The 12660-nt window shown below is 41.2% G+C and overlaps 1 protein-coding gene across 8 annotated transcripts in view; it reads left to right on the top strand.

Annotated features, from left to right (window-relative positions):
• FMN1 (formin 1) overlaps positions 1 to 12660 on the top strand; it is a 412618-nt gene that overhangs the window by 176151 nt on the left and 223807 nt on the right. The window contains exon 8 of one of the 8 annotated variants that reach the window (XM_034661213.1): positions 8699 to 11655. The exons of the other annotated variants lie outside the window; for them this stretch is intronic. Coding sequence (XP_034517104.1) covers positions 8699 to 8899 — 201 coding nt within the window. The 3' untranslated portion in view covers positions 8900 to 11655. Of the gene's footprint in view, positions 1 to 8698; positions 11656 to 12660 lie in introns of those variants that run through there. 8 annotated transcript variants of the gene reach the window in all.

Below are 12660 nucleotides of genomic sequence, written 5' to 3'. Positions count from 1 at the left end.
CTAGCTGTTCCTAAAAAAAATTAGAAAATCTGGCAACAGTGGGCTTATTTTCCTGTCTGACTTCAACCAGCTGGGGTTGAGTGAGTAGGTATCTACTTCAACTGGGATATGTGTTCTCCAGTTTGCCACTGTCCCAACCACTCTAGGCCATTTCTGCTACCTGGCCCCTTTCTGCTTTAATTAACCCCCATTCTCTGGGAGTTGAAGATAACTAGACTGGCAGCAATACCAACCAGTCAGAACAAATGCAGTTCATAAAACAGACGGTGACCCAGCCTGGCCATGCTTGTGTGTGCTCACTGAACACCATCTCCACTCGTTATTCCACAAAGAAACGGCCACATCTGTTGTCACAGGACTAGTAGAGGACAGTGGGTGACAGAGCTGTTACTTTGACGTTCATTTCCTTATATGTGATTTCCATCAGCAGCTCTCGTCCATTAGGTTTCCTTTCTCCACTTACATGTCATAGAGAAGTCAGGTGTGTTTCAGGACTTCTTCAGCATGCCCTTCTAGGATAAAAAGGATTTCATGCTTAACGTACACAGGACAAGTGATTCATTCCGTCACTATATACAAGAATTGACATGTATCACCATTAGTTTTTTGTTTGTTTTCACAGACTTTAAAGAAATGGCATGATTTAATAAACAGAACCTAAAATCAGCTGCCTATTTTTTTTTAAGATTTATTTATTTATTTGAGAGAGAATGAGGGTGAGCCTGAACAGGAGAGCCAGAGGGAGAGGGAGAGGGAGAGAGAATCTCAGGCAGACTCCATGCTCAGCATGGAGCCCGACGTGGGGCTCAATCCCATAACACTGAGATCAGGACTTGAGCCAAAACCAAGAATTGGTTGCTCAACCGACTGCACCACCCAGGCACCCCAGCTGTCTATTGTTTTGGGTATAGATTTGTAAAGAAGTCACTTAATTCTTCAGTTCCCCCACCAGCCAAATGGAAACCTTACCACCTAAAGTGATTTGAGGTTGACCTTTCTAGTCCAGAGTCCCAAGGCTTGTAAGTGGGGGGCAGTCTCGAGTTTGTAATCTCATGCATGCTCTGCAGTCAGTAGGTATGGAGCACTGCACTATAGAACGGCCCCAGAGCTTAGTCCTGGAACCGGCTTTTCAAAATGTGTAGCAACTCACATGCGTACTCCCCTTATAGTCAACAGTAAAGATTTATTGATGCTTTGAATGAAATCCATTCCTAGCATCTATGTAGACACCTTCTACATAAACTGAGAGCATTTGGCTGACTCAGATCTCCAGGAGAGTAGTAGCAGATCAATATTTTTTATGACTTCACTATTTTATGTCATTTATAATGTGACCACAGCACATTCTGTCCAAGTGTGTGCTTCCTTTAGCAAACTCTGCTCTGAGGGTTTATGATCACTTTGTGGCGCTTGGCATCATCTGGTTCATTTGTCATTTTTTGGATAGTTTGGTGTGATTGACTTCATTTTTGAAAAGACAGCACCTTACCTTTACAGGTTTTCAGTTATCTGAGAAATTTTTTCTTGGGCTTGCCATTGCCTAAGTTTGTGACTATTGGGTAGAAATGTATTTCAGACCTGCCCTTTTAAAGCACATGATAAAACTCATTCTCCCATGGTACAAATAAGGAATGCTCCGAGATTCCTAGGGTCAAGGTTCTTTTGAATACTGTTCTGCGTTGATTCATATAATCTGATCTCAATGTATAATCTACTTCCTTAAGTTCAAGTTAAGTTCTTCTAATGGTTTCCTTCCTCTTATCATACTGTCAAAGTCCTGTTTAGGAATATGCTGATTGTAGGCACCTTGGAGAGAGCAATGATTTTTTTTTTCCCTCTCTGTCTTTGAAAGTACCTAGTGAAGTGCTTGGCCACATAGAATGATGCACAAACATTTCTTACATAGCCACCTATGATTGAAAAACAATAGTACCTAAATTTAATCAAATCCCTACTATGTGCCAACCTTTGTTCTAGGTATTTAACATTAGTATTATAAAGCATGAATGTAGAAATATAAGCTAAGTAATAGATTTGTCACCATTTTACAGGTGATAAAAACATGAGGTTCCCAGAGACTGTGACATGGTCAGAAGTCCAGGACTAGTCAGTGGGAGAACCTGAATTTGAATCCTCCTAACCCTGTCTGACTTTGAAAGTGATACCCTTTACATTAATTGGTGCAGCATTACCGGAAAGAATGTTGGATCCTGAATCAGAAGGTCTAGATTGTGGTCTTGGGTTTGGGGCGATGAACAATGTGAGTGCTTTCAGCTCTGATTCCTAATATCTAAAATGAGGGACCGGGCCATGTAATCTCTAACATTGCCTTTAAATTTTATTATTGGCCCCACCATACTTGAAAAAAAAAGTTCAGTTTATCCATCACGTTGTCCTCTCAGACTTGGGGTTATCTAACTCAGCATCCCTAAATCCCCATTATTTACACATGCCCTCCTGTTCTTTCAGTTTCGTTTGGAGGCTCCCCTCTCTAACATGGGCTCTCTTGTCCACCCTGCTTGTCTCTGTGGGGTAGTGTGTTCGTGCGTCAGTCATACTCTGCACACTGGCTTCCTAGTGCTTTTTCAGATGCCTGACTCAGTGAAGGCTGCAGCTCCTGGAATGGTAAATGTTAACTTCTACAGGAGGGCCAGCTCTTCTTTATGACAGGAGGGAAGCACGAGCATGGGATGGCTAGGGCTTCTTTGGCTCTCTGCTTCTACAATTTTGAAAGTCAGGGCGAGTGGGGGGAAATGGATGCCTCTGTCTGGCTTTTGAGGAACTCTGGATGATTTAAGAATGTTGTCTTTGACCAGCATTTTAAGCAGTTTGGAAGTAGGTGCCCTGGAAATGACAGATTGTTTTATCTCTTTTTAACTAATGTTCTTTGTGTTATAGGGCAGAAGAAAGAACTAGCCAACAGTGACATTTCCTTTACGGGAACCTTTCTCATTTACCCCATTCATCACGTGCCTAGCCCATAACTGAGGGGAAGCTTGACTGAGTGATGGCCTCTGGCAGGCCCCTGCTCATTGTGCAATGTAGTCACATTTCCAATATGGTAACTCCCACTGTGAAATGATCCAGGGGCAGAGGCCAAACTAGAAATTGACTTACATTGTACCTTGTTGTCCCCAAGAGAACCAAATGGTATGTTGGCCTCCGTTAAATGAAACTTGTAGACTTCCTTTTCTCTCTCCAACCCACCGCACAGGTCCATTTCTAATAGTTTACACATGCTGTTGACACGACAGTGATTACAAACTACGCTGGAGCTGATACAGCTAAACTTATAAAGATACATAAATCCTGAGCCATTTCCATTTGTTATGTTCTTGGTTATCAACACAGTACATTTAAATCTATTAGTTCCTTGAGAATACTGTGAGGGAAAGAAAGTCATTTGTAGAGAGATAAACAAAATCTCCACAATTATGAAATATGAGGATTTCACTAAACCCTCATGGTATTCCCCTAAGTGCTGATATTAGTGTAATTCATTACTGAGATGTCAAAAAAGAAGACAAAATTTAAAATGTTGAGAAATATTTAATTCATTGTTTCATTGTGGGCATGGAATACAATGTTATGCGCTTAGTAGATGTGCTGGCTTACCGGGGTTGAGATGCGTCTTAGGCTCTAGCTCCCTGGAAGCCCACAGATACCGCATCTGGGTTCATCAGGGATATTGGCCAGTAGTTCTCTTTTTTAGTGGTGTCTTTATCTGGTTTTGGTATCAGGGTACTTCTGGCTCATAAGATGAATTTGGAAGTTTTCCTTCCTTTTCTATTTTTTGTGATAGTTTGAGAAGAATAGGTATTAACTCTTCTTTAAGTGTTTGGTAGATTTCACCTGCAAAGCCACATCTGGTCCTGGGCTCTTGTTTGCTGGGAATTATGAGATTACTGATTCAATGTCTTTGCTAGTTATTGGTCTGTTCAAATTTTCTGTTTCTTCCTGGTTCAGTTTTGGGAGGTTATATGTTTCCAGGAATTTACCCATTTCTTCTAGGTTGTCCAATTTGTTGGGGTATAGTTTTTTGTAATAGTTTCTTATAATTGTTTATATTTCTGTGGTATTGGTTGTTATTTTTCCTTTCTCATATGTGATTTTATTCATTTGAGTCCTTTCTCTTTTTTTCTTTATAAGTCCGGCTAGAAGCTTATCAATTTTATTGATTTTTTTCCCCGCAAAGAGCCAGCCTCTGGTTTCATTGATCTGTTCTATTGTTTTTTCAGTTACTATATCATTTATCTGTGCTAATCTTTATTATTTCCTTCCTTTCGCTGGCTTAAGCTTTTGCTTGTTGTTCTTTTTTCAGCTCCTTTAGGTGTAAGGTTAGATTGTTTAATTGAGATTTTTCTTGTTTCTTGAGGTAGGCTTGTATTGCTATAAACTTCCCCCTTTGAACTGCTTTTGCTGCATCTCAGAGGTTTTAGACCATTGCATTTTCATTTTCATTTGTTTTCACGTGCTTTTTGATTTCTTCTTTTATTTCCTGGTTGAGTCATTCATCGTTTAGCAGCATGCTATTGTAATCCTCTTTGCAGATTTTTTCTTGTGGTTGTCTTCTAGTTTCACAGCATTGTGGTCAGAAAAGATGCATGATATGACTTTGATCTTAAATTTGTTGAGTCCTGTTCTGTGGCCTAATATGCGTTCTGTTCTGGAGAATATTCCATGTGCACTTGTAAAGAGTGTGTATTCTGATGTTTTAGAATGGAATATTCTTTTTTTTTTTTTTTAAAGATTTTATTTATTTATTCGACAGAGAGAGACAGCCAGCGAGAGAGGGAACACAGGCAGGGGGAGTGGGAGAGGAAGAAGCAGGCTTCCAGCAGAGAAGTCTGGTGTGCGGCTCGATCCCAGAACGCCAGGATCACGCCCTGGGCCAAAGGCAGATGCCTAACGACTGCGCCACCCAGGCGCCCCATAGAATGGAATATTCTGAATATAGCTATTAAATCCATCTAGTCCAGTGTGTCATTCAAAGCCGTTGTTTTCTTGTTGATTTTCTGTTTAGATGATCTGTCCATTGATGTAAGTGGGGCTATAAAGTCCCCTATTATTATTGTATTATTATTGATTATTTCCTTTATGTTTGTTATTAACTGTTTTATATTTGGGTGCTCCTATGTTGGGTGCATAAATATTAACAGTTGTTAGTATTGGATTGTCCCCCATATGATTACATAGTGCCCTTCTTTGTCTCTTGTTACAGTCTTTGTTTTAAAGTCTGTTTTGTCCAGGGGCACCTGGGTAGCTCAGTCGGTTAAGTGTCTGCCTTTGGTTCAGGTCATGATACCACGGTCCTGGGACCGAGCCCCACATCGGGCTCCCTGCTCAGCGGGGAGCCTGCTTCTCCCTCTCCCTATGCCATTCCTCCCTGCTTGTGCTCTTTCTCTCTCTCAAATAAATAAATAAATAAATAAATCTTTTTTTCTTTTTTAAAGATTTTATTTATTTATTTGACAGAGATAGAGACAGCCAGCGAGAGAGGGAACACAAGCGGGGGGGGCGGGTGGTGGGAGAGGAAGAAGCAGGCTCCCAGCAGAGGAGCCTGATGTGGGGCTCTATCCCAGAACGCCGGGATCACGCCCTGAGCCGAAGGCAGACGCTTAACCGCTGTGCCACCCAGTCGCCCCAAATAAATAAATCTTTTAAAAGATTTTATTTATTTGAGAAAGAGAGAGAGTGCACGAGCAGGGGGAGCAGTGGGCAGAGGGAGAAGCAGGCTCCCCGCTGAGCGGGGAGGCCAGTGCAGGATTCAATTCCAAGACTGCAGGATCATGACCTGAGCCAAAAGCAGACACTTAACTGACTGAACCACCCAGGTGTCCCATAAATAAAAAATCTTAAAAAAAAGAAAAAGAAATATTCATTGTTATTGCTTTTGTGTTCTTACCTCATACTGTCATTTTTTGTCTCTTCCACTCAGAGAGTCCCCTTTAATATTTCTTGCAGGGCTGGTTTAGTGGTCATGAACTCCTTTTGTTCTTGTTTGTCTAGGCAGCTCTTTAACTCTCTTTCTATTCTGAATGTTAGATAGAGTATTCTTGGCTACAGATTTTTCACAATCAGCACTTTGAATATATCATGCCACTCCCTTCTGATTTGTAAAATTTCTGCTAAAAAAAATCTCCTGCTTGCCTTATGGGGTTTCCCTTGCATGTTACTATCTTCTTTTGTCTTAATGCTTTTTAAATTTTTTTTCTTTATCACTATATTTTGCCAATTTAATTACAATATGTCTTGGTCTGGATCTGCTTTTCTTGATATTGTTGGGGGTTTTCTGTGTTTTCTGGATCTGGATGTTTTTTCCTTCCCCAGAGTAGGGAAGTTTTCAGGTATTACTTCTTCAAATAAGTTTTCTTCCCTCTTTTCTCTCTCTTTTTCTGGGACTGCTAAAATACAAATGTTATTATGCTTGATGGAGCCACTGAGTTCCCTAAGTCTGTTCTCACTAGGCATAATTCTTTTTCTTTCTTTTGTTCAACTTGATTACTTTCCATCATTCTTTCTTCTGGGTCATTAATTCGTTCCTCTGCTTCTTTCAGCCTGCTATTCATTCCATCAAGCATGTTTCTCATTTCATTTATTGAGCCCTTTTTCTCTGCTATGTTATTCCTTATCTCTGCTTTAAGGGTCTCACAGATGTCTTCTGCTCTTTTCTCAAGTTCAGTGAGTATCTTTATGATCATTACTTTAAATACTCCATTAGGCATATTACTTATAGCTGTTTTGCTTAGATCTCTGGCTCTGGCCTTGTCCTGTTCTTTCATTTGGGATAAATTTCTCCGTCTTCTCATTTTGTCTAAGTCTCTGTGCCTGTTCCTGTGTGTCAGGAAAGTCAGCTATGTCTCCTGTTCTTGAGGGTAATAGCCTTATGAAGAAGAGGTCCTGTAGTGCCCTGCCATGTAGTGTCCCCTGTTCCCCAGGGCCTGGCACTTCCGGGAGTGTCTTCAATGTGTGCTCTGCTGTTGTGTCCTGGCCGCTCTATCCTTCCGGCCAGTCATCTGCAGAGGCTGTCTTTGCCTGTCGTGGGCACTGTTTGGTCCCTGATCTGAATGTGACATATTTTAACCAGGTGTGCTCTGGTCTGTTTGTGAAATAAGACCTTTCGCCCCTGCTGCCAGAATCAAGGCTCTGTAAAACTTCCATACTGGGAGACACTGTAAAAGCAGGGATTGGGCCTGTCTCCTGGGGTATGGGACCCCTCTTGCTGGGACTGAGGCAATCATGACTGGGAGGGACAGTTTCATCAGAGTGCGGGGAATGGGGGGCTTGGTGTAAGCAAGTTAGGTAGCAAGTGTTGGGACTGCACTGGTTCCCAGAGGTGGCCCTGTGCTTATGCTAAGGAATGGGGGAAGGAAATGACATCTGCCAGTTCCTTTGTTCCTGGAGGGGGTCTCTCTGTGAATTCTGTCTCTCTGAGACATACTCCAAGATAGCAGTTAACCTCCCCACTGTGTGCCCAGGCACTCTTCAGATCACTCCTTCCATGCTGTATGTCTGTGGGTTATTTTCTCCAAGAGCAGCCCCAGTGCCTCTGGTTCTCCCAGAGCCAACCATGCTGACCTTTAAAATTCCAGTCTTTAAGTCCTCCTGGTTTTGAGAACTCATGAAATTTGGGCCCTTTCTCTTTCCAACCCAGTTGCTATGGGGAATTGTCTTCTCTGTTTGCTCCCCTCTCTGCTAGTCTGTCTCTTGCCCTTCTCCATGACCTCGGCTCCCTCCCCACAGCAGTGACCACGGTCTTTTTCTCTCTCAAGCCATGTCTCCGCACTTCGTGCTTTCTTTGATATGTGGCCTCTTCTCTACCTTTAGTTGGGGAGTTTGTTCTGCCAGTCTTCATGTTGATTTCTTGGGTAGTTAGGATGATTTGATAGTTATCTAGTTGCATTCCTGGGAGGAAGAGAGCCTAGGGTCTTCCTGCTTTGCTGTCATCTTCCCTTCCTCCTAAAAATCTGGACTCCTTTACTTGTTTACATTGATTGCCTGACTCTGTAGACATCAGTTGATGACCCTGGTGTGGGGCATAGAGAGCTGAGTAAGAATGTCCTCATCCTCTTTCTCTATGGTCTCTTGAATACCAAGAAAAAGTCTCTTGAGCTAATAGATCTTTGGGGACTTCTGTATTTCTTCTCCTTTCCTTTTCCCTTCCTTCCTCATTCCCTTTCTTCCTGCCTCCTGCCTTTTCCTGAAAGGGCTATTGATGGAATAGAGAGGGCAGCAGTGTTGGAAGGCAAGCAAAAAATAAGCTCGTAGTGCAAAATATTGGGTATCTTCTAGGACATTTTAGGAAGGGATGGGAAGAAATTTTGTTTGATTGTAGAGTTTAAATGAGTACCCTTTGCTTTCTGACTTGATTGGCGATGGTTACCATCAGTTATTGAATATGAAGTACTAACTCTTTGCCAGGCACTGTGCTCAGTGCTTCATACACATAATTTCTAAGCAATTGAGAGTCAGAAGAAGTAAGGTCCTGTCCTGAGTTCTCACCACTGGTTACTGCGATGGCAAGATTTACTAACTAGGTGTGTCTGATTTCCAAGTCTGCTCCTCTCCGCTGTCAACTTGTCAACTGATTTGATTCATTTTCTCTAGTAGAATGGTTTTCTTAATTTTCATTTTCCTTCTTCCCCTCATCCTGTGGCAACAGCTTCTGCAGATCACCCCTTATTCTTATCCCATACAGGCTCTTCATATATTCAAACAAACCAGGGGGACATTTTTGTGGTGTTGGGAAAGAGATGGAAGAAGAGCCCTCCTGTCTCACTGGTTCCAGAAGTCACGAGCTGTTCTGCTGTTCTTCCCACCAAAGTATAGAAGAAAGGAGCAGGTAGAAGGTTACCCTCTTCACCTTCATTGCTCACAGCTGGTTCTGAGCCCAGTGTGAAGGAGAGACTATATTTCTCACCGTACTCTTGCTACTTGTTTATATTCATCATAGAGATTTGAAACCTGAGTCTTAAATCAATTCGTCAAGACCACAAAATCAGAAAATACTGGGGCAAAACTCCTAGGCATCCTGCCAGCTAGTTACTTCATTGATTTCTGTATCAGGGTTTCCTTAGCTATTCACAAACCTTGTCTTCCCCAATACAGCTTCCAAAACCCACCATTACTGATCCCTTAAGCATATGGAATGATGTAGCTGTTCCCTATGCTGTCACCTATTTGTAGGATGTGCTCGTGTGTGATACATGGTACCTGTTGCCTCTTCTAACAAGTCCAGTCTCATGTAGGCTTTGGAATTCACACTGTGAATTTGTTGCATGTTTTTGTGTGTCCACTTACATGCATATGTATATTCTGACCATTTCACTCCAAGTTGTTCTAGCTTGCTCTGTGTCCTAGTAGAGGAAGAACAATAATAATAGCTGGTATTTATTGAGTATTTACTATGTGCCAGTCTTTATATATGAGGATTAGATGGGTTAATACACTAGTTCTATGAGGTGCACTCCCAATCTTCACCTGAACTACCTTTCAAAATTCTGACACCTTGAAAGTCTTTGCCAGAGAGTATTCATGACGTGACCTTGTTTCTGGTCTGACCCTTGCCTTTGATCTATCCTTGGGTAGAATATCAGTCCTTAAGAGTGGTGGGCCTTAGGAGCAGAACCTGCTGAAAAAGAATCTATATGGGGAAGTCAACTAACCATTTGTTGGATGAAATGCAACTTAACTCCAGGCAGGACAGTTGGATAAAAACCCAGAAGTGCAATCTTCCTTGAGTTTGAATCCTAACTTCACTGCATACTACATGTGTTGTCTTGAACAAATTACTTAAACCTTTCTGAGCTTCAGTTTCTCATAAGAAAGAGGTTGTGATGATACTGTAACTTGGTCGATGTGTATGCTGCGTGCAAGTCCTACAGTAGGTAGTCGGGTATGGGATTGGAAGTAAAATGGCATGTAGTAGTTGGCCAATAAATGATAACTACTATATTTTTCCCGATGACCAGCATGCTTAGTTTAAGCCAGTGCCTGTTGAGTTTATTTTTTGGTGGTAAAGTTCTTACAATATAAACCCTGTATCTATATAAAATAAAAACATTCTGTAATAAGTGTTAGGCCTAATGTTCCAAAGAGCATTGCTTTTAATAATTTTGTCATAAAAGTGTGATGCTGTCATTTCCATTACCTCCTCTTAATGGAAATACTGATGCTGCTGTGATTTTGTGAAAGAAACATCTGAATATGTGAAACCACCCCAAGAGTTACAGCATAGATGTGGGGGGGACCTAAGTAAGATGTTGCATTTCAAAATTGTTTTTGTTATAAAAATAGGCACTTGCTAAAATATAATTTCATATATGTAATTCTGCTTTTTATAATCAAATACCAACTGAGTGCCTGTCAAACATAGGAGATGTGCTAGAGATAAAACACCATTCAAAAATTGTAACAATAGCAGCTAACATTTACTGTGTTACTGTATTAATACATGCCAGACACTATACTTAGCACACCCTTTGGATTATTTTATTTAACCTCCACATAAATTCTTTACTCAGAGGACTTACTATATAGTTAGAAAAATATAATTTATTCCGTAAAGGTCAAGTAACAGCAGACAGCTTAAAATAAGTACGTAGTGTTACCCAGAGACTAATGAAGGGAAAGACTATATGAGTGTTAGCATCTGCTTTTTAAAAAAAATATTATCTACTTTTAATGGAATTTGAAAATTTCAGATCTTAGTTCTCAACTAAGAGAATTATCAAGTCTCAGATTTTCTGATTGCCATAAATGAGTGGAAGTTTTTACTGTTTCCAGAAGCTGCTGTGTCTCTGTAATACATTTCTGCATATTTTATTCTAGTATTTTGGACAGTATGACCCCTATTTGTTGCAAATACACATAAAGAAAGGTGTATCCCATAGATATATGGGTTTGTGACAGATAACCTGGGTATTTTACAATTATTTTAGAAGCCATTCCCTGATCTTACCACTGGAGGTCAGCTTGACCCTTTTTTCTTAAAGCTCCAAGTGGATTTTCTTTGTATAGAAGCAGATTTCTAGTTCAGAACTTCGCTTTAAACACATGAGGAGTAAAACTGCTCTTAGTTTAGTTCTCAAAACAGCATGGACAGATATGTGCATAGAGGTCTGTATTCGTAGGCATAAGGCTCAATGGACTTACAGAAGCAATACGTGATGTGTTTATGGCCATCCATATACATGCACATTCTGTATGAGAAGTAAAAGAGCCACCAGGAACAGTGCCTTATGAAATTGATCATCTGTATTTCATCAAATGGAATCATTAGGAGGAAGTTAGACTTCTCTATCATTCACTAAATATTAAGAATGCACTGGGTGTCAGGTGCTGTGCTGGATGCTGGAAGGAACAGAATAGACGTGGTTCCTAATCCCTGGGAGATTGTAGTCCAGTCAGAGAGACAGATATTGATAAAATAATCACTCAGGAAGTATAATATTGCTGTGGAGAGAAATACAGTATAGGATGCTATGATAGGATATAATTTAAATTTAAGGTCGGGGAAGGATTCTTTTAGCAAGTGCCTTTTAAGCAGACACCTGAAGGGTGAAGAGGAGCTTGGCTGGCTTGAAGGACTCTGGGGAGGCCAGTGCGACTGGACAGAGGAGAGAAGTTGGGGATGAAGGTCTGGAGTAGTGATATTCAAACATTTTAAACTGCATCTTGGAATAAGCAATGCATTTTTTTTTAAAGATTTTATTTATTTATTTGACAGAGATAGAGACAGCCAGCGAGAGAGGGAACACAAGCAGGGAGTGGGAGAGGAAGAAGCAGGCTCATTGCAGAGGAGCCTGATGTGGGGCTCGATCCCGTAACGCCGGGATCACGCCCTGAGCCGAAGGCAGACGCCCAACCGCTGTGCCACCCAGGCGCCCCAGCAATGCATTTTACATTGAAACCCAGATTACGTGTTTGTGCATGTGTGAGAAATAAGAATTTTATGAAACAGAACTGACTTCATGTGAACTTATTCTGATATATTTAACTCTCTTGTATTTAAAATGCTGGTGGTAAAGCATTAATTGATTTCTATCCCATTAATGGATCATGGATCATGGTTTGAATAGCACTGCCATGGAGGAGGCCAAGAGGCCATAATTGGGTGTTGTTGGTCCTTAAGGTTTTGCGATTTCATCCTCAGAACATTGAGAATCTACTGGTTCTGAGCAGAGAAGTGTGAGACATGAAAAGATTTGCATTTTCAAGAGATGCTCTCCCCCCTCGGCTGCTGTTGTAAATAGGAGGGGAGCCAGAGTGGAGGTGGAGAGGACAGTTGGCAAGTGTTGCCAGCCCGCAGGTAGCAGGTGATACTGGCTTGGCCTAAGTTAGGGGCAGGAGAGAGAGAATTCACGCTGTCTGACAGGAAGTGTGGACCTTCTCCAATGCTGATGGATGCTTCTGCTAAAGCTGGAGCTACTGAAACTGTAAATGTTTGCACAACTTCGTTCTCCCTTGGGTACCTAGACCACTACTGGAACATTGTCAGTACACAATAAATATTTCTTGAATATGTAAATAATAGGGAGAAAGAGGGTGCTGACAATAATGCTATGCTTTCAAGCATGAAATGAGAAAGCTCTTTCTTGGTATCTGCATACCCTTCCCTCATCATAACTGACTATATGCACAACACCAAGACAATTACTC

This window comes from Ailuropoda melanoleuca, chromosome 5 (genome assembly GCF_002007445.2).
Source record: "Ailuropoda melanoleuca isolate Jingjing chromosome 5, ASM200744v2, whole genome shotgun sequence".
In the NCBI taxonomy this organism is placed as follows: domain Eukaryota; kingdom Metazoa; phylum Chordata; class Mammalia; order Carnivora; family Ursidae; genus Ailuropoda; species Ailuropoda melanoleuca.
Note: the sequence above shows the minus strand (reverse complement) of the source record. Positions and strands in the feature narration are given on the sequence as shown.